At 36.2% G+C, this 27157-nt stretch overlaps 1 protein-coding gene across 3 annotated transcripts in view; it reads left to right on the top strand.

The window, feature by feature from the left end:
* MXI1 (MAX interactor 1, dimerization protein) overlaps positions 1-27157 on the top strand; it is a 73653-nt gene extending 46496 nt beyond the window's left edge. For all 3 annotated transcript variants that reach the window (XM_019725104.2, XM_019725106.2, XM_019725105.2), the window contains exons 4-6: positions 19807-19921; positions 20530-20701; positions 24612-27157. In XM_019725104.2, coding sequence (XP_019580663.1) covers positions 19807-19921; positions 20530-20701; positions 24612-24775 — 451 coding nt within the window. In that variant the 3' untranslated portion in view covers positions 24776-27157. The remainder of the gene's footprint in view (positions 1-19806; positions 19922-20529; positions 20702-24611) is intronic.

Genomic DNA, 27157 nt, shown 5'->3' with positions numbered 1-27157 from the left:
CAAAATTACTACAAAGCTACATAATCAAGACGGTGTGATATAGGCCTAGGAACAGACTTATAAATCAATTGAATTGAATCCAGAGATAGTTCCTCACATTTAGGGTCAATTAATTTTTGACAAGGGTGCCAAGACAATTCAGTGTCTTTTCAACAAATGGTGCTGACACAACTGGATATCTATATCCAAAATAATGAAGTTGGATCCCTACCTTACACCATATACAGAAATTAACTCAGAATGGATCATGGGCCTGAATTTAAGAGCTAAAACTATAAATTCTTAGGAAAAAAACATGAGAGTAAATCTTGGTGACTTTGGGCTAGGCAGCAGTTTCTTACATATATATACGATGCCCAAAGCACAAGCAATGGAAGAAAAAATAGATACATTGGACTTTATCAAAATTGAAAACATTTGTATTGCAAAGGACACAATCAAGAAAGTGAAGACAAATTACAGAATGGGCGAAAATACTTGTAAAATGTGTCTGGTAGGGTAAAGGAGGTCAAATATATGGCAATGGAAGGAGAACTGACTCTGGTGAGCACACAATGTGGTATATAGATGATGTATTACAGAATTGTACACTGGAAACCTGTGTAATTTTAGTAACCATTGTCACCCTGATACATTTAATTTAAAAAAACAACATATATCTGATAAGAGACTTGTATCCAGAATATATAAAGAACTCTTACAACTGAATGATAAAAAGACAACCCAATATAAAAATGGGCAAAGGATTTGAATAGATATTTCTCCAAAGAAAATATACAAAAGGCCAGTAAGCACGTGAAATGATGCTCAATATCAGTAGTCATTAGGAAAATGCAAATCAAAACCAAAAGTTACCACTTCATACTCACTATAATGGCTAACTAGTGTTGTTCACCCAACTTTGTGGTCATCCATCCATCATACCAGCCACCACTGAATGGGGGAAAGGTCCTGAAAAGTCCACTGACCTTGTAGTTTCACACTTAAAAAGTGCTAATGTCATCATCGTCTGATGGAACTGCACAAAGGACTCAACACTTTACTGAAAATACGTGATTAACCACAGATGAGGTTCCAATATGTTATATGGTACTACTACCTAATGTGATTTGAGTAAGATAATGAAGAAAGATTGAACTCTGTAGCATATAAAAAGGATATATTTAAAGGTTTTTAAGAGCCTCTAACAATGAAATCTAACAAAATTAAGACCATATATTGAATGAATTGTGTCAGTTTCACTTCAGGTATAATAAAATATAACTTGAACAACAAAATTTAAAAAGTATAATTGTGGAGGGAAGGAGAAACAGCATTGTCCAGAGACCAGGAAATAGCCACTGACCTACTTTTCTGATTTGGCAAATAAAAGTGATGGCTACTTCCCTTTTTTAGTCTAAAGATGGAAAACTTATTTTTAATTCATTTAAAAATCTTGAAGAAGAAAAATTTATTCTTTGTACTTTTTTTAGACAGTAGGAGTTGAGTTATAGTACTGAGTTATTAACGGTAGCTATGTAACACTAAAAAGTAGCCAGCTAAGCATTGGAAAGTAGACACTTATTTAATAGAATTTCACTATTTATGAAACTATAAAACCAGATTAATATAGAAATTAACATCAAACAGTATGTAGAGTAATATCATTTGTCAGACATGTAATCGGTGCATTTACTTTTGTATGCAAGTATTATAAATGAATACTTTAACTGTATTTTTATATGGTAGGAATGCTGAAAACTGTAGACAACTAAAAATAGCTGTACAGAGATAGGCACCTGTTAGGGTTAGAATTGAATGTTATATGAGATAGAGATGAAGTAATGGGTGGGTTTTGGAGATAAAATTTATGGTTAATAGAGGAGCATAGCCAGGATAAAATTACACATCTAAAATGCAGCCTATGCAATGAAGTCATTGCCGTAGTGTCTAGATAGGTTCACAGTTTCTGTATTGACCTTTGTCAGAAATAGCTCATTAAGGCTAAGCTTTCCACTCCCTGACCCAGGCTGCAGGGTGACAGAAGCTGCCTCAGACAACGATTGCATTCTATAAACCTAGTGTTCTCAGAACTTCAGCTATCCAATTCCTAAAGTTTAAATCAATTCTATAACTGATACATGGGTAGAGATGAGATCATTAGGTCTTAAAAATAACCTAGAAATATAACTTGAAACTCAGAGTCTAAAATTATGTCTAGAAATAAACAAATAATTAAGTCAGACTTTAAATAATCGGCGCAGTGAATATCATAGTGAAAGTGTAGTAGCTTTTTACCCAAGTGATTGCAAAGTGTGTATCTCAGTGCAGTTGTCACTTGTTTAAGAAAACATTTCCTCTCAAACTATGAATTCGTAATTTAAAAAAGGAATAGTTTAATAGATTTTCCTGATATATTTTAGATGATGCAGTATACAAAAGTTTATTTTATATGCAACTTGAGGACTGTGTTTGATCCATAAAACTGACTATACCGTTTACACTGATACTTATAATAATTTATACAGCAGTAGAATTCTACTAGACTTTAAGGCAATATGCTGTTTTACTAAATTCCTTTGCTGTGTATAGTAATCACTGCAGCCTAAATGTTCTGATAAATATTGGTTTAATAATAACTGCAATTCAAATGCATTTTTTAAATTAGCATCTTCATTTAAAGAAATTTTCTATTTTGGTACAAATTTTGGCAATTCAAGCATGCCAAGAGGTATATCAGTAAGAAATCTTTTTATTAAGTGAGAGATTTGTTTAGTGTCTTGCATTTATCTTTTTAAAATGAAGAGATTCAGATTCTTTTGCTACATGTTAGCTGGTGCAGAGGATAGTTACTTTATACTTGCTTTTATATGTATTCTAGTGAATAGTGCCAATTGAAAATCCCATGGGTGTTACTAGTGAAAAACCACAGGTCTAAAGGGGAGGATTCAGTAACGAGAATAAAATTTCCTAATATGGTTACTTGCTAACCAGTTCTTGAAGACAAATTTGCTTGGAAAATAATTCAGTCCTGGGACAAACACATGACATATTGCTTATATTCATATCTTCTAAAAAGAAAAGTTGAAACTTAATGAACTCATAAGTAAATAACTTGTTTTGTTATTTTGGAGAAGCCAATGGAGAAAGGTAGGTTTTAATACTAAACATGGTTTAGGAGCTAAATTGTCAAAAAAAGGATAGTTGGAATCCAACGCAGACGATTTGGGGATATGTAATACATTGATGTGAAAATTGTACCAGAAGTCAGAAGATAATTTTTCCTTTCATGTCTACTAGTGGTAGCCTGTGGATGTCATATAAATTATCTCACTTCTTGGGGTCTTGCATTCCTTGGCTGTAAAAGGAGGAAACCTAGATGATCTCTGAATTCCTTCCCTACATGAAAAGTTTTACAGTTCTGTGAATGTTTTCAGTTCAGTAATTATAAGCAAATTAGAAACTTAATTATTACACTCGTCTCCAAAGCATTTTCCTTGATATAAATATATACATGTGTATGTATGTAACCTACTCCCAGTACACACACAAAATGAAAGAGCACCTGGAAAAATGAGCCTAGAACCTCACCTCATTAAAACTTTGGAACTTTGTAAAATATCTAAAGATTATTATAACACTTGGTGCCGTAGCTACAGTGATAGAAATTTATTTTACAATAAGTATTTATTTTATAGTAATAGTAAATATTTCTGTAAAACTAGAATTTTCCCTAAGAAGCATATGTGTCTGTGTGTATAAATGGTATAAACACATTCCTCAAAGCTGTATGTATGTGTGTGTATATATTACATATGTGTGTGTATATATATTATGTCTGTGTATATTATATATATGTACACACACAGATGTGTGTGTGTGTGTGTGTGTGAGAGCTTTAAGATTTAAATACTAATGAATATTTAGGACTTTGTCCCTTTTGGAAAAATACTTACCTTTGACTTCTAAGGAAATGTGACAAGTTAATCTGTAAACATAGTGGTAAATCCTGAGCACTTTTAAAAAATATTCTCTGACAAGTTTTTATTTGCTCAAGCTCCAGAAATCCAGTTGTGTGGTTATTGTATTGTACTGCTGTACTGAACAGTCGTCAGTGACCCTTAGATGAGGGTGTGTCACACCGGGAGGGAAGAGCTCACTGATGTTACTTAGCTTATTTAAAACAGTTCTGTATAAACAATCTGAAGAGAAAGTAGCTGCAGGTCAGTATATTGGAATCTTTCTTCAAAGTATCTTTTCAATCATGTCCTCACTGCTTTGATAGTTTGCCAACTCCATCTCTAATTTTGGGACATCTCCACTGTTTATTTTTTCCCCTTATGAGTTGCTAAGGGTTGCTGGAAATCAGAGCTGTGCTGACTGGATCAACTAGAAATTTATGCGTCTCTAACTGTAACCTCCTTTTGGACCAACCATTCTCACCTCTTGTTTCCCTATAGCGTTTATCACAGTGACTATTCAAACTTTAAAAAAAAAAATTTCTTCGTGCAAAAGCGCGAAGCTAGGCGTCATTAATATCACACTTTTGTTTAAGGGTTGGGCTTTAATTTATATAAAATTAGGTGATAGAATTGAACAATCTTTAAGATCTCTTCTAGGCCAAAAAATTCTGAGATTTCAAGTACCCAGTCCCACTTTTTACTCTTAGATCTAGTTTTTGAACCAAGGGCTAGGACCCATATCTCCCAACTCCTGGTCTAAAGATATTTCCTGTATATTACTGTGACTCCTATTTCCTCCTTTGCTGAAAATGTGGACACCTGATTCAAACTTCTTTATCTTCCCCTATATTTTCTACCTCTATACTTTTGGCTCAAAGTCTTTGGCTCCCCTCTCTGCACTCCCCTTTTGAATTTCTAATGCACATAGAGGCATGAACTAGAATAACAAAAGTGTTTATAATAACCAAAAAATTAGAGCTAACCTTAATTCCTATCAATAAGGGAATGGCTGAATAAATGATAATACATCCATAACTTGCAGCAGATAAAAAGAATGATTTAGACCTCTTTGTGTGTAGAGAGATTTCCAAGACATGTTAAGGAAAAAAGCAAATTCCCTATTAGTAACAATAGTATTTCCAGTATGATCTCATTTATGTTTTAAAAATACCCCAATAATATATGGAAATACATGGGAAAAGTTCTGGAAGGATACATTACCTCTGGGAAAGGGAGTGAGAATCAAGGAGAAACGATCATGTTGATTTTATTGTTAGAGTTTTTGTAATAAGAGTGTATTACTTGTGAACTTAAAAAAGATTTGTAAAAGGCAATATACAATCCTATCCATACATTTCCATAAATAATAAAGCTGAAAGGAATCTTAGAAAATCATCTAGTCTAGCATCCTTATTTTATGGGTAAGGAAACCTAAGTCTCTCCAAGATATATGCTCCACTAAGCTGATGAATGACAAATGCAGAAGGAGAACCTACATTTTCTGATTCCCAAACCAGAACTTTTTCACATTCCCTTCAACGTACAGCTAATATATACGTTTTTCGGGAAGTCTTTCCTGATTATCCACAGTGATATCTCTTCTAATTTCCATCTGTTTGTGTCATTTATATGAATTCAACCCACACTACCTTATACTGTAATACTTTCTAAATCACATACATTCTGTGAGGGAAGATTGTAACTTGCTTGTTTTTATATCTGACAGTGTCTTACAGGTAGCAGGTGCTTAGTGAATTAGTAATTAACACTTTTGTGTGTTTGCTTTTGTAGTAGGCTGTGCACCTTATGGTAGATTAAGAGAAAAAAGTTAAATGCCAAGTCAAACAAATAGCTCTGGGTGTGTGTGTGTGTGTGTGTGTGTGAGAGAGAGAGAGAGAGAGAGAGAGAGAGAGAGAGAGAAACAGAGGGAGAGAGAGAGAGAGAGAGAGAGAGAGAGAGAGTTCTGCCACTTCAAGATAGAAAGTATTTTAGGATGGCACATAGTGAGATATTTGCTACCCTACAAGTATCTTTCCTTTCCAAGGAAACTAGTTTTGTTCTCCACACCTGCTTCAGAGAGAACAATTTGTCCCCATAGGATATTCTAGGTAATATGACCCACTTAGGAAACATGCGGTGATTGTGCTTCAGAATGGGACCTCTGCTAAAGTTGAACCATAGGAAAATGCCTCTTGAATGTGATGGTTTTTACAGATGAAAGTATATTTCTTTCTGTATTTGAATTGGTACAGCAGACCAGGAAACTTAATTGTGACTTAAAGTTTGAATAACATAGAAGCTGTGACAGATCTTTTTTTTGTTGTGAAAACATTTCCTCAAAATGTTTGGAATTTATACAAGTGTCTTGCCCTTGATATGCTCTCATCCTGTTTTATCTACATAGCTCTATTACTTGATATTAGCATCTTAATAAATTTCAGCTTGCTTTTTGAGAGAGAGACTCTTCCCTGTGATTTTTGTCTGCAGTTGTGTATTAATCCTGTTTCACTTCAGATTTTTTGGTAACTTGGTTTATTTTGATAGCTGTTTAATTTGACATCATTAAAAGCCTGTATAATTATTTAAACAGTTTCTTTCATGGAAGTTTCCATAATCAGCTAGGAGATTGTTCTTGGGTGGAGCCTTGGGAAGATTTATTCTTTTTTGGAAGGCTAATGTTTCTCTTAGTTTAGAATTAATAGCTTAAGGAAAACATCATAGAATGCTGAGAATTTCCATAAATGCTTTTAGCCAAAGAGATTGTTATTGAAATGGCCAATTGGTGCTCATAGGTATTCATCTAGAGCCATTCTTATTATGCCAGAAATTAAAAACATTTATGTATGTATGTATTTATTTATTTATGTATGTATGTATGTGTGTGTGTGAATATACTATATATCTATATCTATATCTTTGTTTAAAAAAACAGTTATGAGTTTGGCTCATTTGAAAGCTGCGAAGTAAATAAAATAGAGATAATAAGACTTCATTAAATAGAAAGTTACCTGTAACAACTTTAGTGAATTTCAAATATGGTATATTGAACCTTGTTCTTGGCTCTGTTGAGCATTTTATTAGAAATTAAAGAAAAAATTATGTTTAGCATAGTTTGAGCTGTGCTTGGAAGAAAAGATGTTAGTGGTTAGTTTTCACTTTCCTTGAGATCATAGATTTTTTTTTTATATTCAGGCAAATAAAGATATGTAAATTAACTTACGTGTGATAAGTTAATAGGCATTTGCTTGTCATTTTCTAAATTTTTAATTAGCCTTAGAATTTGCTATGATCAAGTTCCTTTTATTTTAAAATTGTAGTCAACAGTGCTTAGTTTAGTAATATTTATTTGAATGAAATAGAAAAACTAGATTTTTAAACATTAACTTGAGGGCATTTGGTTTATTGCTTTAATTTTAGAAAAATTTTTTTTCAGTTAGTGGTCTTCTATGGAGAAACTTTTGGACACGATATAAAGAACTGTATTGTACATCTATGTAGGATTTCGTAGTTTAAACATAGAAAAGCCGGAGCTCAAACATATGTTTGAACTTCGCAGCTTCAGTTTGCAAAATGGCCCTCTCTTTTTTGGCAAGTGAAGGTTAATTAGAGGTTTCTCAACATGTTGATAGAGCTTTGAATATTTTAGCACAGAGAGGTGAGATGGTAGTACAGGTCCAACAGACAATGGTTAGGAGTAAATAATAGTTAATAATTATTCATTTTTTAGCAGCAGTTTTATTATTTCCATTAAAGCGCAATTTGACCTCTCTCTAACTCTCTCCCCTCCCCCGTGCTTTGTACTTTTACTTGTGATAACTAGGAACTATGTTGAAAATTTAGGTTTCAAATTTGTTTTAAACTTCCTTTGAATATCAATCTAGGATGACTTCTAAGCAATGGGTAATGGTCAGTTATCTGCTAATGCGTCTTAACCGTCTTCTATACCATTAACCCCAAGATCATGTTTCTGATTTAAAATCTTGGGTGGAAATGGGAGTTCATTTGAAGTGGCGTATTAGTTCTTGGCACTGACAAAGGACTCTTAAAGAGAATTACAAATCAAGTGACAAGCACTTATTAGGCATTGGCTGTGTGCTAGGTACTGAGGATAGGATAAAAGAAGGCCTGAGCCCTTAGATTTACAGTCTAGGTAGAAGACAAAAGATATTTAAAGCCCCTATAAGCAGGATATAATTAAGTGCTAAGTTGTGTGTGTTCCCGATGGGAATTGAGGTAAACTCGCATCGGTGTTATCACGGGCTGAAGTTAGAATGAACAACTGAGTTATCAGTGATTATTCCTGTGATGTGCTCGGTTCTCGCTAGGAGTTTGCCAAAATTGGTTTATCACATATATTCAGGATGTTTAAGAGGGCTTTCAGGAGAAATGCTACATCTGAAGCCTCTTTGCTCTTTTAATCATTATAGTTTTTCACTTATTCTGGGGTGAAAATGAAGTTTCAGATATTCAGTATGGATAAGATATGGGTCTAGGACCACTGCATTTAGGGAATGCGATCAAACCTTCTTATTCTCTTAATCTGTAGTTGCTTTCCTGGTAGGTCTCTAATATTAGACAGCTAAAATACAGTGCCATTTTTAATGGCAGTGTTTTCCCTATGAAGGAGTGTCTACTACGGTTCCCTCCCCCTATTGTGGTGGCAATATTGGTGACTGCCCAGGTGTCTTATGAAAACAACCAAAAGCTTCAACTGGGACAGATCAATCTGCTATAGCTTCAGGTAAATAAGGATAACTAAAAGCCCGTATTAGCTCTCCAGAATCTCTTAGATGTCCTTTTGTTTTGGAGTACTGTTAAAGATGTTCATTTTATTTTTGTGAGCCCCATATGATGAAGAGTTTAGCAACTTTTGCGATCATGTATTGACCCTCGTAAGTTACATTTCATCAGCGTACTTCTCAGTTTATTCTTTAACAGAGAACCCCAAGCAAGATGTTTCTGTGGGAAATCCTGTTCCTTTATAAACTTTCTGCCTCTTCTTCTAGTACATCAACCTTAGTTGTACTAAAATTTTCAACATACAACCTGTCTTTTAAGTTTGCCCCAAAACTGATATGAGCAGTTGACATAGGATTTTGTTATTACAAAAACTCTTCTTCGTAGAATGCTTTATTTTTTCAATACTTTTATCCAAAAGTAATTAGAGCAAGGCTGAGCCTTTAAAATAAGCTAAAATTAAATGAGAAAAACATGGGCTTTCTAATCTAGAAATGCAATAGCTGAGTTAGATAGAATCAGGAAGAAATCTGGAAATTAAGAAAGCATACACTAAGATTTTTTTTCACCAAAATCATAATGACTAGAATTGGGGAGTATACTCCCTGGAAGCTTAAAAGAGGAATTTTTGGATTTTAAAAAAAATATGAAGAAGACAGTTCCATTTTACACAGTGCTAACTATATAGGGACTTATTACCCTAATAAAAAATGAAAATAAAATCAAAGAAATTTAGATCAGTGTTTTGATAAAGCATCGCTATTGGGCTTTAGTATGAAGATGTTAGGGGTATGTTTCTATAATATATATGTATTGTCATGGAGGAAAACCATTAGTTTCTCTGAGCCATCTGTTGGTGTTGACAAAAAACATACTGTGGCATTTGGATCATTGGTGTGACCAATTATGGCATTTTTCTCTAGGATTGTAATGTCTGTATGGTTTTTCTATCTTGATTCAGTCTCTTCCAGCTTGATTCACAATTATTTCTTTACAGAACAGCTTGTATTTGGCGTAGCTGAAAAAAAAAAAAAATCCAGTCTCTTCTAAATAAGGTTCTTTTTCAATTGGAAATTCAATCTTTGCAGTTAAAACATTTGTAAACATAATGCAATTTCGCAAGAGCTGAACAATGTTGTAAGGCTGCTAGTTTTGAATGGAGGAGCTTTCCTAAAGAGCAGTGTGGTGACACTGGGCTCTTAGAACTCCCCTGGAAGCAGTTGGAATTTACTGCTGCGTGTATTGGGTCAGACGAAGAAGGAAACATGTACTGTATTTTCTGGCTTTTAATGTTCAGGAAATATCGGTGTGCTTAGAAGAAAATACTGAGTAAATTTTGGGTCTTATTTTTCATCATTTTAAAGGATCCTTCATATATCTTTTGTTCCCTGAGAGATGCTGGTAATGCTGAACGGCGTTTCAAGACTTCCATCCTGTAGTATCTCTAATATCTGAAAGGAAATGTAGTCAAGTTGGGCGAAGTTCTCCTCCAAACTCTACCGCCTTCTTTGGTTGGAGCAACAGTTTTTATGCTTTTGTTGTCGGGATATACTTAGGCGAGAAAGCCGCACAACCTGACCTGATTAACAGCCAGGATTTTGATTGGCAGTGGTTACAAAATGGAACATGTTCCCTCATCCTGGCTTTTCCTTCTCAAAGCCACAGAACAATGTAGATTTTTCAGGGCTGTTCTCCTAGAATCAAAGTGTAATGGAACTTGAGTAGCAGTTCTTCTTGGACAGAAAGCTTTAATGGTATTAAGTTAAGGCTGGAATCATATAAATTTAGATCTCTGATTCTTCTCTCATTTAATTTTTTCCTGGGCTGAACCAGAGGAGAATCAAACTGAGATGTAGACAAATGTAAATAGAAACAAGTCTACAAAGTGTAGCGTTGCGACTCAGTTATAGTTTGAACCCAGTTTTTTACTGATAAGAGTTTGCCTTTTAGGAGCCTATTGTTAATTGTTGTTAATCCATGGAATTACCTTTTCCTTTTCAGAAGGGTTGTAAAAAGTAAAACAGTTCTTACAGCATGTTCACTTTCCACCTGCCTAAAAATGCTCATCTGTCAGTGCCCTAGTGCAACACTGAAAACATGTATCAGAGCAGAGCGTGCCCAGCACAGGTGCCAGGTGTTACCGAGGAGGCCTCCAAAAATGACTCTCAGGAACTACTACTCTTGGGCCTTTTCTGGTCAGAAAAAAAATGTGATAAAGCATAATGAAAGAGAGAGATGAGATGAGTTAAGTAACTTTGATATAAAAACAAACTCCAAAACATTAATTTTCTGTCCTTGTCAGAACTATGTTTCAAATTTTATGAATCTTATTTTTCCAAAGTTTCCAAATACCCGGTGAATACCTCAGGATTTTTTTTTTTAATTACACGTTAGCCAACAATTGCTCTTTATCCTTTCCAGCCCAAATTTTACCCTTTTCCCCAAAAAACAAAACAAAATTTAAAAAATTGTTTTAAACTGTGCATTTTGATTTTAGGGAAATTGTGTGAAAATGGGACTTTAAAAATAATCCCTGGCTGCTTGACTGAATTGGCAGATGGCCAGCAATGCCAAACCCGTTTGCCGCCTGCCAGTAGTAAGTGTGGTCACCACTTTTAATCATTTAGCTTCCTATTCCAGGTTACTCATATTTAGTACAAATTGTGAATATTCATCTTCCAGGGATCTAGTCATTCTTAGGCCAGAGTGTTACTACTCCATTTAATAAAATGTGTCTTTCCTCCTGAGTGGGTACACTCCCTTCAAATGAACTATTATACTGATCATCGTATAAGCAGGGCCATTTTTAAAGCCCTTGTGCTCTTTTCATTTAATGCTTCTAAATGAACATTTACATTACAGAGCATTCTTTGAGCGTGCTGCCTGTGCTATATAGGGTCGCCAGTTTAGTAGAGATCAGTGACAGTATTTCTTCATTTTCCTCTGCCGTTCTGGACTGTAATTTGATGAAATAAAAAGTTGCACTGGGCTGTGCGGGTTAGACTTAAATTTTTATAGACGAGTAGACTCATGCTTGTTATGTGCATTTGTATGTAAAACTAGGGCAGGTCTTACAGAACATTATCACTGTGGCTCAGATCTGACTTGCCAGCACGTTGGAAGTTTGTTTTGGTTTCAAAATGTACTTTACCCCATGGTGGCTGGCAGGGTACAATACTATTGACATCACTGTGTTTCAAATAGAAAATTAACAAGTAGCTACTGTTGTGATTGCAGACTGCCTTCCCAGCCCCTGTGAGAATGCTTTTTCTTTTGGACAGCAACACTTCTCAGCCCCTTGGTACCATTAAATCAGCCAATGGGGGCTGCCAGAATAGGGATGAACACCAACAAAAGGCTGAAGAGTAGAAAAACTGCTAATAAGGCAAAAATCTTTAATCAGTTTCCAAATTGATGTGAAAGATAAATAATTTTTAAAAAATTTCTCTCCCATCCACAGCTAAGTTTTGACAGTACGCCAGGTTCAGAGCCCGATCTCTCCAGAGAGGAGTATCCTTTCCCTCCACCCAAACCCCTGGAGAGTTGCCAAAGGAAAATAAGCTATTTTGTATTTAGAACAAATTGCCACTGTTTTCTCCAGTGATGTAGCCCTATTTCCCAGACTTCGAAACTTGGAATACAGAAAGTTCTTGTGTGACCAAAGAAGAAATATGGTGAATGAATGATCATTTTTTTGTTGTTGTTTTTGTTTTTATAAAACCAAATCCTCATAAACAGAGGGGATAAGATGTATGCACGGAACCTAAATTTAGTTCAGAATTGACATCGAGCAATTTCTGTTAAATCACTTTGGAGATTAGGTACCTTTTGCTAGTTTCAGTGAAGACCATAAGCCTCTGGAACCAGATTTTAATTATATTTTTCAACTGAGCTGTCAAAAGTCAGGTCTTCCTTTGGGATGAATGCGTGACAGTGAAAAAAAGAATTTCTTTGTGTGTTTTGCGCTCTATAGGCTTCATCTGATCAGCAGTCTTTGGATCTTGTAAAACTATGTAAATACTAATTTCTCATGTTATCAGGTGGAATAAAAACTGCTCACTTAGGTTGTTTTCCTCCCTTGCATTTTGGAGTACTTCTTTCTAGACTTTTCCCTCCCATACCTGGGTTTTCTTAGTTGTTTGTTTTCTATTTTCTCCTTAGTAAATGCCTTCCTGCTTGTTATTATCACTATTTCTTGAACAACAGCTGGAATGGAGGCCAAACCTATACCAGTCAGATTTTCTACTTGCTAGGAGGCCTGTTAATAAGGTCAGAAAGTCAAAATTGGTGGCAAAAAATTGGATTTAAAAAAATTCATTTTGAATTTCCTTTAACATTGTGGTCCTAGTCTGCCATCCCTGTCGATCCTTTGATAAGTTACTCTGTTGTAATGGCTGCAATCCTTAATTCTGTGCTTCGCTATTAAAAAAGATGTCAACTCGAATCAAGAGTTAAGTTGGAGATTGTTGGTTATTCCGCATGTAGTTGTCTTTGGGGGTGACCGCAGCTACACACAAACCCCAGTGCAGAGTTCTGGCATCGTAAGCAGAGCTCTCATGAATGTTGGCCTGGCATCTGATTATGCTGTTTAGAGGCCCAAGTATTGTTACCTCAACTTTGGTGAGTTAGAGACTAGTCAGATATATCCACTAAAAATTGTTACATCCTTCCTCCCCACTCTGGGCCATTCTGCTTGGTATTAGAAGAACTGAAATGATTACAAGGATGGAGTCAGTCTTATTTAGAAGAAAATTAAAATGTAGTGTGATGAGTGTGAAAATCAAGTAGTAATTATCTGAGGAAGGGGTTTGGCGAGGAAGGCCTCATGGAAGAAACAATGGTGTGACTGTGGGCTGACAAATGAGTCAGATGCCAAGTAGGTGAACGGTGGAGAAAAAGGCATTCCAGGTAGAGAAATCAGTAAATACAAAGGCACATTTGGTTTGTGGAAGAGGTTTTCAAGAAGTAATGGGAAGTGGGGCTGGAAAGGTGGTAGGCGGAAGGCTCAATTATAGCGTCTTCAAACGGATAAAGATTACTACTGGCGTCTTTTAAAAATCTTTACAATGTCTAGTTCAGTGATATAATAGGGTGGAGCTCATTGTTTACCGATAATCATTGTTATTTCTGAGTGGCACTTCTCTGAGCTACAAATACTAAATAAATCGGTGTGGCTTGATAAAGAATATGTCACTATTATGTCATCGTTAATTTATTGAGTACTCACATCTCTCTCCCCTCTCCTCCCCACCTTTCGTCTCCCTCTCTACTCTTTCTCCCTCTCTAACCTTTGAAAGACATAGTCCCAGCCCTGGTTCAGAAAACGATGTTCTGAGGCCCAAAGCTCTGACAGTCATCTGCAGTGATACACTCTGCAGGTTTGCACATAGATTCCTGGACGTCCTGCGATGCAGTGTGAAATAATGGGAGATTTAGTTGAAGTTCTGTTTTTTTAATCTCAAAAGTTATTCTTTGCATTATCTGTGCTTGTTTTTATATAAAATAGTGTTTTTCTTCCAAATCTTTGAGGAAAACTATGACTTCTGGAAGGCCTACTATATTTAACCTTTTGGCTTTAAATATTCTCTGGCTCTCTACCCTAAGAACTACTTAGATTTTATTAGGAGAGAGTGATTTTTAAAAAGCCTTCCAAGAGTGAGTAACATGTCTCTCAGCCTTACTGATTTTATTTCCTATTGTATATAAATGAGCCCTTCAGTGCTGAGGCGGACAATATGATGGTAGAATAATTTATAATATTATATAGTATATATAATTTATATAATCTGCAACTTCGTCATAACATTTGTTGATATTACTATCTGTCTATTTTGTAAGACACCAGTTGCATTAAGAGAAATATTAATGAAAGCAGCTTTTCTTTGAAAACTGAGAAGAGGGTCCCAGCTATTCTTCTGAGTTTTTATTTTGTTGTCATCAAACCCCATGACACTGTCACGTGTGACGCTAGGGAAATGCCATTTACCAAGATACTGTGTGACTACCTGAGAGTTAATAGTCTGTTTATTTTTTGTGAAGTAGATAATATAGTATAAGTTGTAAGTGAAACATAATTACCATATGCCATTTTATAGGAATTGCTTGTCTAAGCTTTCTTATTTCACAAAACAAAATAAGCTGAACAGCAGCATATGATCAGATTTTTGTTAATAAAATTCATGAGCAGCATGAATGTGCTTGGTATCTGCATCCATTTTTAATGTCATTTTTCATAAGAAGAGGAGGCAGGCAAATGTTTTGTTTTGGGAAATGTGGGAGATTTTCCAGAAGATTCTCAACACATTCAATTGTAGAGAAATGTGTAGGATAAGCAGCTAGCTGCTGTCATGTGCACAAGTGCTGTGTAGGGAGCTGGGAAACCTGGCCACAAGCCCCTGCAGTTTTGAAGAATGTGGCTCAAAGGAGGCCTAGCAGGCTGTTGCGTAACCTTCAGCAGAGAGGAAAATACAAGTGCTGTCCCTGTCACTTGACTTGTTTTCCATTTTGATTTAGTTACTTGGCAAAGTCTTGGTATCCTGTAGTGGAGGAATGAAAGACAAGCAAGTTCTTTGCAGTGAAGGGCCGTGCCTTCCAGGGCGGCAGCCAATGGACTGCTGGTGAGGCTGGGCAGGCGCATGGAGTTTCTCATTGTTGTGGGGCAGAGGGATTCGAGTTTCGAGGTACAACTTGAAAAACATTCATCATATGAGACTTGCAGTTTTTTTGTTTGTTTGTTTGTTTTTGTGAAAGGGAATTCTTTCCTCTCATCGTCAACATTGTGTGCTTCTTCTGGTTGATATACCTATGCTTTAAAAATATCACAGCGACTAGGAGGGGACATTTTATAGCAAAATCATTTCTCCTCATGTTCTGGGATATTTCAGTTTGGCAGTAGAGTTTACAAGGTTTGAAATCAAAAGCAGCATTGGCTCCTTCGGGGAAAAGTGATCCCAATCTACCAAAATAAAAGCCAAACAGACTCTGATTGTTCCCTTTTCCCACAAGGGGCTTGCCCTTTTTGAAGGTGTGGGACCGTCTCTCGAATGGGTTTATCTCAGGGAATTGCCTCTCCCCCTGGGTAAAACCCACATTTAAATCCCACTTAAAAACAGACTTGAGTATCTTTGAAAATAAAAGTACTTTGGTCTCTCTCCATCCTCTTTTTCTGTCCCTCTCAGAAAGGAAATTTCAGTTTTCTCACGGGGCACCTCCTGCGGCAGGTCTAATCATCTTTGCTTTATAGTCTCTCGTGCTAAATTCGGAAAGATTTTCGTTTCATAGTTTTTATTGTGCTATGCATGTGTTGTGAAAAGTTAAGTAAATGCTAACCAGGGGGCTAAATTTTTTTCTCATTTTTGATCAAGTCTAGTTGCATAAATTTTCCAGTGTCAGGGTTTTTTTCTATTGGTGGTTCGTCTGGTGTTCACCAGAATAGTCAGCACAGCAGCCTTAACTTCCGCTGGCCTTCTTACCCGATTTTGCTTAAAGGTGCACCATCATGCCTTTTATGAATCTTTGTTCTCTGCGTCAGCTCTTCCACTCCTTGGAGACTTGAAAAACATCTTTATGGTACTTGCAATTTTTTACTCAGTGCATAAGGATTTTCATATCAAACCAAGCTCTTTTCTTCTCTGTCTCTTGTCCTCTTTTCTTTCACCAGTGTCTTACAGCCCATGAATTGTCAACCACGTACAGGAGGCTCCTGAGCCACCAGTCACATGAGAATGAAGGCGAGAAAAGAAAAGACCAGATGGCATCAAAAGATAGGCCTTTCTAGGTTGTTGGTGGTTAAGCTTGCAGTCTGGTTACCAGCAGGGAGACTCTGGGAAAGGGTGAAAAACAGCACAGCATCACTGTAAGGCAAGAAGGATTGTGCCATACGCGTTACAGTAACAAGGTAGCCATTGCTCTCGGAACGGTGCATTTACCCAAATGTTTGGCGTATAAGCACATGTGGAAATCTGTGTGCAGTATTTGGATGGCAACTTTGAAAAGTGTGGCTCCCTCTTGGTTAGCTGCTGTCCTTCAACTGCCATTAACCCTTTGTTATACTACTCTCCAAATGCCTGATTCAGTTGCAAGTACAAAAACTGTTAAGAAATGACATTTGGCTCCCACAGATACAGCTTTTCCCACAGAAGAGCAGAATACATCGTTCACCACTCTTCCTTCAGACTGTTATCTATTTTGGAGGACTGTGTTTACAAAACATAGAAAATGTCATCATTGGCCTTTGTGAGATATGGTATCTCAGGGTATGTTTTCTTAGTGTAAGCTGTATCTTGGAGCACACTTACAATCACGTGGCTGAAGAAATGTTCAGTAGTGGCTAATAAAAAATATTTTAGAGGACAGTCTGCCTTCTCTATTCATTTAGGCATTACTTAACACCTTGGCTTGCGTGGCCTGGGAGCTCCTGGTTTGACAGTGCTGTCATAGATCACGAGACTGCTGAGCGGGGCTCTGTAATATTTCCTTGTAGAATTCCAACTCAGTTGTTTTCCCTCCAATGAAAAAACTAAGTTTTTTTTTTTTTTTTTTAAATTAAATTTATTGGGGTGACAATTGTTAGTAAAATTACATAGATTTCAGGTGTACAATTCTGTATTACATCATCTATAAATCCCATTGTATGTTCATCACCCAGAGTCAGTTCTTCCATCACCATATATTCGAAACTAAGTTATTTTTAATTGTAGGTTTAAGTTTGAGTCCTTTATTCGTCTTTTAATTAACTTGAAAATCCTTGCTTTTTCATAGACAAATTCAATATCCCTGAAGTCCTAAGTCAAGTTTCAACCTTTTATAAGAATGTCTCCTCCAATTACAATCTCTCCTTTTATTCAGATTCTATTGTGCTTGATATCTTTATGACTCATTATGAACCAAATGAAACAAAACAATATGCTTTGTTTTGTAGTTTAGATTATAAACTCTTAAAGTTTACCTTTTTTTTTTTTACTTCTCCCACTCAAGGACGTCTCTGGAACATTGCTAGTATACAAAAGTCATGTAATGAATATAAAACTGAATAGAGAGCGAAAACATAGACATTTTAATATTATGTTAGTTGATTTCTGCCCAAATTTTAATATGACTTTAACTTAGGTCTCACAAAACAGAAAATTGACCCACCCATTTTTTCCTTGATAGGAAACTATAGTAAGGAATCATTCTGAAGTTTCTCAAAGATATTTCCTATATATTCACTGTCTTTCTCAATTTCTTGTTTAAAGTAATTTAAACAAAATTGACAAGTTATTCTCGTAGCAACATACTTGTCAACTTTACTAGTTAGTTGCTTTATTAACTTTTTTAGATGACTGAATTCTGAGCCCCCTTGGGAATCCCTAATTATTAGCAAGAGAACTACCAGTCTCTCCACCCTCCAGTCATATATGAGTACAGTTGTTAGGCATATGCTGTAATAATCCTAATGAAGAGTTTAAAGGCACTTTTTACTATGGATTTTTTTTTTTTAAGTCTGCTCAGCAAGAGCACTCTGTGATCATATAAGAGTCCTCACCTAAGAGGTTTTCCAGTTAAAAATGAACATTTTGCTAACGGGTCTATAATTCTGGGTAGCACAGCAGGGGAGGAGAGTGACTTTATTAAATTACATGAAGGGGAATTCATTGCTATACCTTCAATTTAGCGAAAATAAAAAAAAATTCCTTTATCCATATCAGGTATGTCAGGTTTCAGCCTGGAGCTAATTATTAGATTTGAGTTATTGAACTAGAGAGATTGGGAATGGAAAATACTAACAGACCTTTAACTTATAGCTGGGCTAGTGGGTACTGGAGGAATCTTGACAATTCATCAGCCACATCTCTGACCTCACTATCTTTACTCATCCTTGCTCGCCACCCTTCTTTCAAATTGCTAGCATTTGAGAATTTCACTTAACATTATTTCTTGTGTATTAAGACAGAGAAAGCATAGTTTGGTGAGTGGGCTAATAAAACCATTTTGGCCTTCTTTGAGGAGAAAATGGAGGATGTGTTTTGCCTGGTACATTTGAGACAGTTGCTAGATGTTCAATAATAGTTAAGGAGTAGGGATAAAATATGAACACATTCCTGGATTTTGTTTTCAGGTGTGTTATTAACTGCTGAATTATGTTATGCCTTATGAAGCACAGAACCAAAGATGTGGACTAGCATTGTTTTAGGTTGGAATTATGTACCCAGAACTCTCACCATGGTGATCATATTTCCTTTAGGGTACAGGGAAGGTAAATCCATAAGTCTCTCTGCTAGCATTTTCAGGAGACATTTTCCCTAACTTGCCCACAGGATGGGTGGATTAAAGAATGCAGTGACTTTTAGTAAAGGATTTTTCACCTGGCTTTTTCCCATGTGTAGAAAATTAGAAGTAAGTGGTAAGAGAGAGGAGAGGGAAAGAGACAGAAATAAAAATTAAAAGCTAAGGAGCTGGTACACTTAGATTATTAGGAAGCAGGGGACTGTTTTATGGGTTGTGGTTTCAGTGGCTGGAATTGACCACAGAGCTGTATATTTTGCCTTAAGGATCCTGTCCTAGCTGGTCACAGAATTTTGCTATTGTGTTGGATCAGATGAAGTTGCCATTTTTGTAAGTGAAAAATGGTTGAATACCAGAAATTCCATATGATTCAATCTGATACGTAGGATGGGTGTGTGTGTGTGTGTGTGTGTGTGTGTGCGTGTAAAAGGTGGGAGGGAGGAAATGGGAATTTGTGAGTATTTTATACCCCTTGGGGTACCCCAGCTGAAAACCCTTACTCTAACCTGCAGTTTCAGGCATTCAGAATCAAGTATCATTGCCCTAGTATGCTTTCCTACTTCCACGTTAATACAGTTAAGATAGTTTATGGGGTGAGTTAAAGATTAAATCATCTCTGACGGGTTCCCACTGGGGATAATAATCTGAAGTGACCAGTATCTGTAGACTACAACAGAAATGGCAGAGACTGGAAATCAGTAGGCATGCCTGCACTTGTAGATACTCTGAAACGGAAGAATAAGCGGTATGATTGTTTATAGACTGAATAATGTGCAAGTTATTACTTGTCTTAAAAATAGGTTTCCAATGTTTCTAGTGGAATATTCAGGCTGTGCTGATTTGACGTTTTTGTCTTTCTTAGACGAGCTCATCTGCGCCTGTGTTTAGAACGCTTAAAAGTTCTGATTCCACTAGGACCAGACTGCACCAGGCACACAACACTTGGTTTGCTCAACAAAGCCAAAGCACACATCAAGGTGAGAATTTTTACTTTCACATTTGCATATGATTCTCTCGGTCCTGGTTTCATTAGAAGCAATGATTCCTACTCACATACATCAACTAGCTCACCATGCCCTCCTTAATAACTGACTCAAGAGAAATCTTTCTGAAAACTTACCAGCTAATCTGATAGGAGCAACATAACCTGATTAAACGAAATTGTTCTGACAGCGTGGCCATTTAAAGAGCTGGGAATACTAGGAAAATAACAATTACTCTGCGGATACCCAGAAGGAAGGCAGTTGTGCCCTCTGGTGGAGATGACTTCATTTGGCTGTGTCCCTCAGTATTTTTCCATCAAACGACAATGCAGAGCAAGTTTCTGTTTCGTGGAGATAACTTTACAGATTTTGAGAATACTATGCTGTCCTAGTAACGTAGCATTCATTACATGCACTAAACTAGTGAAGAAAGAACTATTTTCAGTGTTTAAAAATATGTATTTATGTATGTTTTCATATGTACACATTATGTACTTGTATATTCATTCATGTCTGCCAAAGAAGAAGTCTTTTGAGATGTTAGGTAGCAGTCAGTTTTACTGTTTGTACTGAACTACACACAAATTTAAATATCATTTTAGAAACTTGAAGAGGCTGAAAGGAAGAGCCAGCACCAGCTAGAGAACTTGGAACGAGAACAAAGATTTTTAAAGCGGCGACTGGAACAGCTGCAGGGTCCTCAGGAGATGGAACGGATACGAATGGACAGCATTGGATCAACTATTTCTTCAGATCGTTCTGATTCAGAGCGAGGTAGGCAGTGTGCTTCTTCCCCAATGAAACACTACCACCCCTGTGTCTGCATTCAGGAGAGGGTAGGTTGGGAGGCACTGTGTCTACATTCTTTTTGGCCATCACTCTAACCTTCTAGATTTTATGCAATCACAACATTGTCTAGTAACGCCTGTATGAACTATGGAACTTTTCTTGATTATATATGTATTTTTAATTTCCTACTTTGAAACAATTTTAGACTTAGAGAAAAGTTGTAAATTTTCTGTAGAAAACTGCAGAGTTCTCGTATACCCTTCACCCAGGTTTCCCTAAGGTTAACGTCTTATATAAGCATAATACAATTATTGAAACCAGGAAATTAACATTCATGCAATATTATTAACTTATAGACCTTATTCAAATTTCACCAGCTTTCCTACTGAATGTCCTTTGTCTGATACAGGATAAGTGTAGGATTCCACATTGCATTTGATAGTTCCTCAGTCTCTCTTTCATGACCATGACACCTTTGAAGAACATTAGCTTGTATACAGTGTCCCTCAATTTGGGTTTGTCTGATGTTTTCTTATTAGATTGAGGTTATACATTTGGGGGAAGAAATATCAGGAGGATGATGTGCTCTTCTCAATTTATTATATCAAGAAGATCCATGATGTAGATGTGTTGTATTACTGTCGATGTTAATCTTTATATGTGTATTTTAAAGTACTACACCCCTCATTTCTCTTTCCGTCTGTCCCAGAACATTTATCTTTGGCAGAATTTAAAAACAAAAATTAAACAAAAAAAAAATTATTTGAATTTCACTGATCTATTCATCTGTAGCTCCCACTACATCAGGCTTCACACCACAATAAAAGATCCCAGAGGTAAATTCTGGTGATTTTTAAAAAATTATTTATTTTTTCTGTTACAGTTGACATTCTAGTATTTTATATCACTTTCAGGTGTACAGCATAGTGATTACATAATTTATGCAGCAATACCTCTGGTGAGTTTTAGCTTTACATTTGGGGAAAATAAGAGCTCACGAGATCTCAAGGATTCTAAAACAAAAAAGAAATTTTTACAGAATTTCTTGACGTTTTATTATGGAAATTTTCAAACATACACAAAAGCAGAATAGAATAATGAACTCTCATGTATCCATCACCCAGTGTGGACAGCTGTCAACATTCTGTCATTTCTTGTTTTATCTCCACCACCCTCATCCTCACCATTTTTTTGGGAATGTTTTTAAATCCCAGATAACATGACCATTGTTGTCCCTAAATACTTCAGTTATGTATCTTTAATAAATAGGACTTTTAAAAACAAAATCATAATACTATCATAATATCCCACAAAATTAATAAAATCAGATCTTATTTAATGTCATCTGATACCCAGTTTCTGTGATAGATTTTCTCAAAAACGGCATTTTACCAAATGGCTTTTTACCGTTAAGTTAGAATCCAGAGACCACACTGCATTTGTTTGTACTTTTTAAGATACTTTTAATCTATAACATTTTCCCTTCCCACTTTTTTTTCAATGCTATTTGTTGTGGAAACTGCCATTTTTCTTACAGAATTTCCCACGTTTTTGATTTGGCTGATTGAAACCTCATGGTGTCATTTAACATGTTCTTCTGTTCTCATTTTCCTATAAACTGGTTGATAGCTCTAGTGGCTTGATTAAATTCAGGTTCTTTTTTGAGGCAAGAATACTTAATAGGTGGTGCTGTATAATACTTCCTATTGCATCAATATTATGTCTAGTTGTCCCACTGTAGTGAAAACACTGGTTAGTGGATTCACGTTATGTCATCTTGATACATTTACGCAAATGTATCAACCTTTCATTTAATGGTTTTAGTAATCATTGATGATTGTTGCCCCAATTATTTCATTAGGCGTTACAAAATAGTCATTTTCTAATTCTGTCATTCTTTGTTTATTAACTTTTTCATCTATAAAGAAGAATATTTCCTCAAGTTTTTGGTTACTCTGAAATACAGGGAAGATAGGGTAAATGCTTGTTTTTGTTGTTTTTGCTTTATCAATTTTCTGAATAAGTTGGTGCCTTAGCAGCCTCCAGAAGTAACAGGGCTTTTTATTTTGCTGTTTGTTTTTGATTATTTTATGAACTCATGTTTTCAGTCTGTTCGTATACATTGTATGTCATTCTTTTTCTTTTTAATACTCAAATTTCCTATATTCTGTAGGAGATTTTAAAATTGGTTTTTGAATCCTTTTAACATAAGAATAAGAGTCCTTGGGTTTGTTATTTTTGTTGATGTTTTGCTTATGTAAACGTTTATTTGTGGCTCTCAGTTTTGGAGAACAGAAGTTTGCCAGGGGCAACAGCAAGAACCTCTAGGACATGCTACGTTTGTGAGATGAGAGACAGTGAGAGGTGTAGCAGAAATACCCGGAATCAGGAGCAGCCTTAGTCCTAGTCTTCTGCTTACTAGCTATGTGAACTACTCTTCCTGCTGTTATTGCCTCTTTGTACCTACCCACCTCCACATTTTAGAGAGGGTGTATCTTCATCATTAGAGTTCTCATTTTTTTAGTACTCCCAGTGTGCTAGTACCTGATCTAGGTCTGTTCTTATCTGGCAGCCCTCTTTTCCAGTATTTTTTAGTAACATCTCTAGTCCATTTGGCTAGAGCAATTTATCATTTTACTTTGTTTTGATTGAGTTGAGAGCATGATGCTCTGTTAGGTAGGGTGTTTTGATTTTATTTCCCAGTTGTAGCTTGGATGAGTGTTTGTGATACTGGGAAACACTAAATACCCTGTGAAGCATTATGGGTACGAAACAAATAGTTATGAATTCATAGGATTATTTGTACAGCTTGTTTGGACAGCTGCCTACATTTTAAAAACAGATCTCTAAAACTTTTTGAAGAAGCATCAAGCCCTTTTGAAAATTACACTCTTTGAAATAACTTACTCTGTCTTCTTGGGCTCAGCAAGAATCCACTTTTCTCCTAAAGCAATTGTATCAGTGTGAACCCTTCAAGTCAGTGCCAAATAGGAAACATCAGGCTTTGAGTTTGTTTAAGAGAACTGAAGAACGTTGAGTTCATTGTTAGGGGAAAACAATTTTTTAACTGTCTTTTATCTTTTTAAATGTGTATTGCTTTTTATTATTGGTGATTGTATATGTAGTATTTAGCAAAATACCTATCAATAGCTGGGTCAAATGTATTTAGGGTCTTTTTTAATCATGTTTGATTTTTGAAGTAAAGTTAAGTACCACCATTAAAATGCCTTTACTATAATCTTTACTGTAGATCTCACTAAGCGTCAGGCCCTCATTTCAAGCTATATTTGATGCAAGAAAATTAAACTGAAGACAAATCCCAGAAAGTCCACTTTATAATGATCAGCTTGTTTTCGTTACTGAATAATCAAAGATCTTTATTATGACGAATCCTAGAAAACTGTAGAAGTATCTGTAGAATGATAGCACCAAAGACCTGGACGGATAAATTTTCTAGTTTGCCTATATTAAGTTTATCCTTTTTTCCACTTTTAAGGCAACTCTGATTAATAAACAGCAGTGAGAATTAGTTTCTAGTTTAATGGAAAACAGATGTTGTTAAACCACTTGGGGTTGGGATCTTTTAATATTAAGCACTAATTCCCAAATAAGCCGAATGCTTTTGGTGGGAGGTCCAGACAGACTGGCGTCAAAGGCTTTAGTAAACTTGCTGCCTAAATTGAGACCACCACTGTACACCAGACATTTCCTTTCGCAAAAATACATCCTTTGCATTCTTCACCTTTGCATTCTTCTGTTCAGACATCACTGATAATAACCTGTATAACAATTATTTTATACTATAAAAATTAATCACTTTTCCTCATGCCTTGTTAGTTTTTGAAAGTGCACGTATACTAGATTACTAATGCTCTTCCTTGTTTCCCTTTGGCAGAGGAGATTGAAGTGGATGTTGAAAGCACAGAGTTCTCCCATGGAGAAGTGGACAATATCAGTACCACCAGCATCAGTGACATTGATGACCACAGCAGCCTGCAGAGTATTGGGAGTGACGAGGGTTACTCCAGTGCCAGTGTCAAACTTTCGTTCACTTCCTAGAACCCAGCATGACATAACAGTGCAGGGCAAAATATTTACTGGGCCAATTCAATCCAAACAATCTCTTAAATTGGGTTCATGATGCAGTCTCCTCTTTAAAATTAAACCAAACTATACTTGAACAAAAGGGTCAGAAGACCTCTATTTAAGCAAACACTTAGCAAAAAGTGGGGCAGAGCTTCCCCAGCAGAACAAATATTCAAATACTCATTTTTGAAAATCACAATTTCTAATGGCAGCAGAAATCTTGTGTGTCATTTTCTTGATTTGATTTGAAAGAGGACATTGGAAATTCTATCCTCTTTTTTTTCTTTTCTAGTTTGCTCGTACTACATTGAGTAGACACATTTAAGGATGGGATATGAACCCTTCTTGAGCTTTATTTATGGTCCTAAAAACAAAATCAAACCTATAGTAATGACAAGACAAGATAATCAGGCATTAGTCTTGGATAGCTATTAAAACTCCGCCTGGGACACCTTGTGAAGCCTGTGGATGATCAATTCTTTAATTTAAAAAAAAAATTCATTTCATGCTCTGCAAAAGGAGAGACTCCCATGAAGCCTTTTGAAAGGGATCATCATGCAGCTCAGCTTTCTTTTGGATTCCATGCTAAGCAAGCCAACCTTATCCTGCATTGTTAGCACTAGGGCACCCAACCGCCAGTTAGCAGCCCTTAGGCCTTTGGGCAGCATGGGGGCCGTCCGTGCATGGCCGCCTCTACCACACAGAGCCTGTGAGTTCCAATTGAGGGGCCAGAAGGAAAAAGCTCCACGTGCCTATGTCTGCGTGGGCCAGAGGAGTTGTGCACACAGATTAGCAGGCCAAGGTCTGAGCCAGGGCAGCATTTTTATTTCAGATTTTGATAACTGTTTGTATGTGTTGAAAACCAAAATGACATCTTTTTAAAGCTTGTCCATAAAAAAACATAGATGTCTTTTATAGTGGAAAAACATGGGAAAAAATCATCTATTTTGATGCAGCATTTGATAATGATAATACACCTCACACCTCACTCTTTATAGTGCAAAAAATGAATGAGGTCTGGGCTAGGTAGAAAAAAGGTCAATGCTGTTTTTGTTTTCTTTTAGAATCATTACCTTTGACCACCTTTAACCACCTGGTATCTATAGTAAGAACACTATCATAGTTAACATAGTTAAGTTCGGCACTTGTCTCATCTTAATGTAAAGATTTGCTTCCGTTTTCCTACAGGCAGTCTCTCTCCTTCCTCACAATCCCACCGTGCAGGTGCTATTGTTGCTCTTATCAATATTTTCAGAAATGTTATTTTACATGGAATTCCTAGCCTGCACTTTGATGTCACATGTTCCCTTTGTCTTTCAACCTCCCAAGTTTCCCCCTGGCCCTTTCCCTTACCCCAGGAAGCCTTCTCGGAGACCCTACCCCTGGCTCTTTGAACTTGTATACTTTAAATAATTTAACTACCCTTAATTACTTAAAAAAAAAAAAAAAAAGCTTTATGATTTTCATAACTTATTGCTGATTTTAATGGGTTGTTAATTTCAGTCCTGTAGTTTTATTTTGTTTAGAGAGGGCTGGGCAAGGAAAAAGAAAATAAAGACAACCATATTTAGCAGTGCAGTTGAGTTGTGTGTAATGTTAGACTATCCTTTGTAAGTAGCACTTTAACAGCTTTCACTGCTTCTATATATGAAGTGTTACCATCTTGGTCATACACAGGGCCTCAGCATATATATACTTACTTGTTCTTGTGCTCTTCCTGTGCCTCCAAAAATATTTTATCCTTGATTGTGCTATGTTTGAGTGGAAGAAATTCTTTGAAGTAGATGTGTGAAAAACTGCATGCCTTTAGGAGCCCATTATTAGAACTTGGTACTTCAGGTGCTGGGGACTTAATGAAAAACATGATAAAACAAATTTATTTCTGTGGCCCAGATAAATTATTTCTGGTTTCATTTAAAATTACTCCTGGATGGGTCAAAATGTTGCTCTATATATTTGCTTACTTTTGACTTTCCCGAGTGAGAGTTTGAAGACTGCTAAGTGCCATGGAAAGGAAATGGAAGCCAGTGAGTAAGCCTCCATTGTTATTCCCATGGCATTCACTTGTGTCACCTGCCTAGGGCTGGGATTTGGAACTTCATTCAGGTGAACTTGAGGTGCTGCCATTTTGTTGTATATGTATAGGATGGTAGGCTGAGAAGCCTTTGTCGCCTTTGTCACGAACCTAGAGTACCTATTTCAACTGCCCCCCAAATTACTCCTTCCCTGGGTTTGTTTTCCTTGGGGGAGGGGGGTGGATTGTATGATGAGTAAGAAGTATTAATTTTTTAAAAGATAAATCGACTTTGAAGATACAAAAGTTAATTGCAAGAAATAAAAATTGTGAATGAAGAA

The sequence above is a fragment of the Rhinolophus sinicus genome, linkage group LG07 (assembly GCF_036562045.2).
Source record: "Rhinolophus sinicus isolate RSC01 linkage group LG07, ASM3656204v1, whole genome shotgun sequence".
NCBI lineage: Eukaryota > Metazoa > Chordata > Mammalia > Chiroptera > Rhinolophidae > Rhinolophus > Rhinolophus sinicus.
The sequence above is the reverse complement of the archived record's forward strand: the minus strand, read 5'-3'. Positions and strand labels throughout refer to the sequence as shown.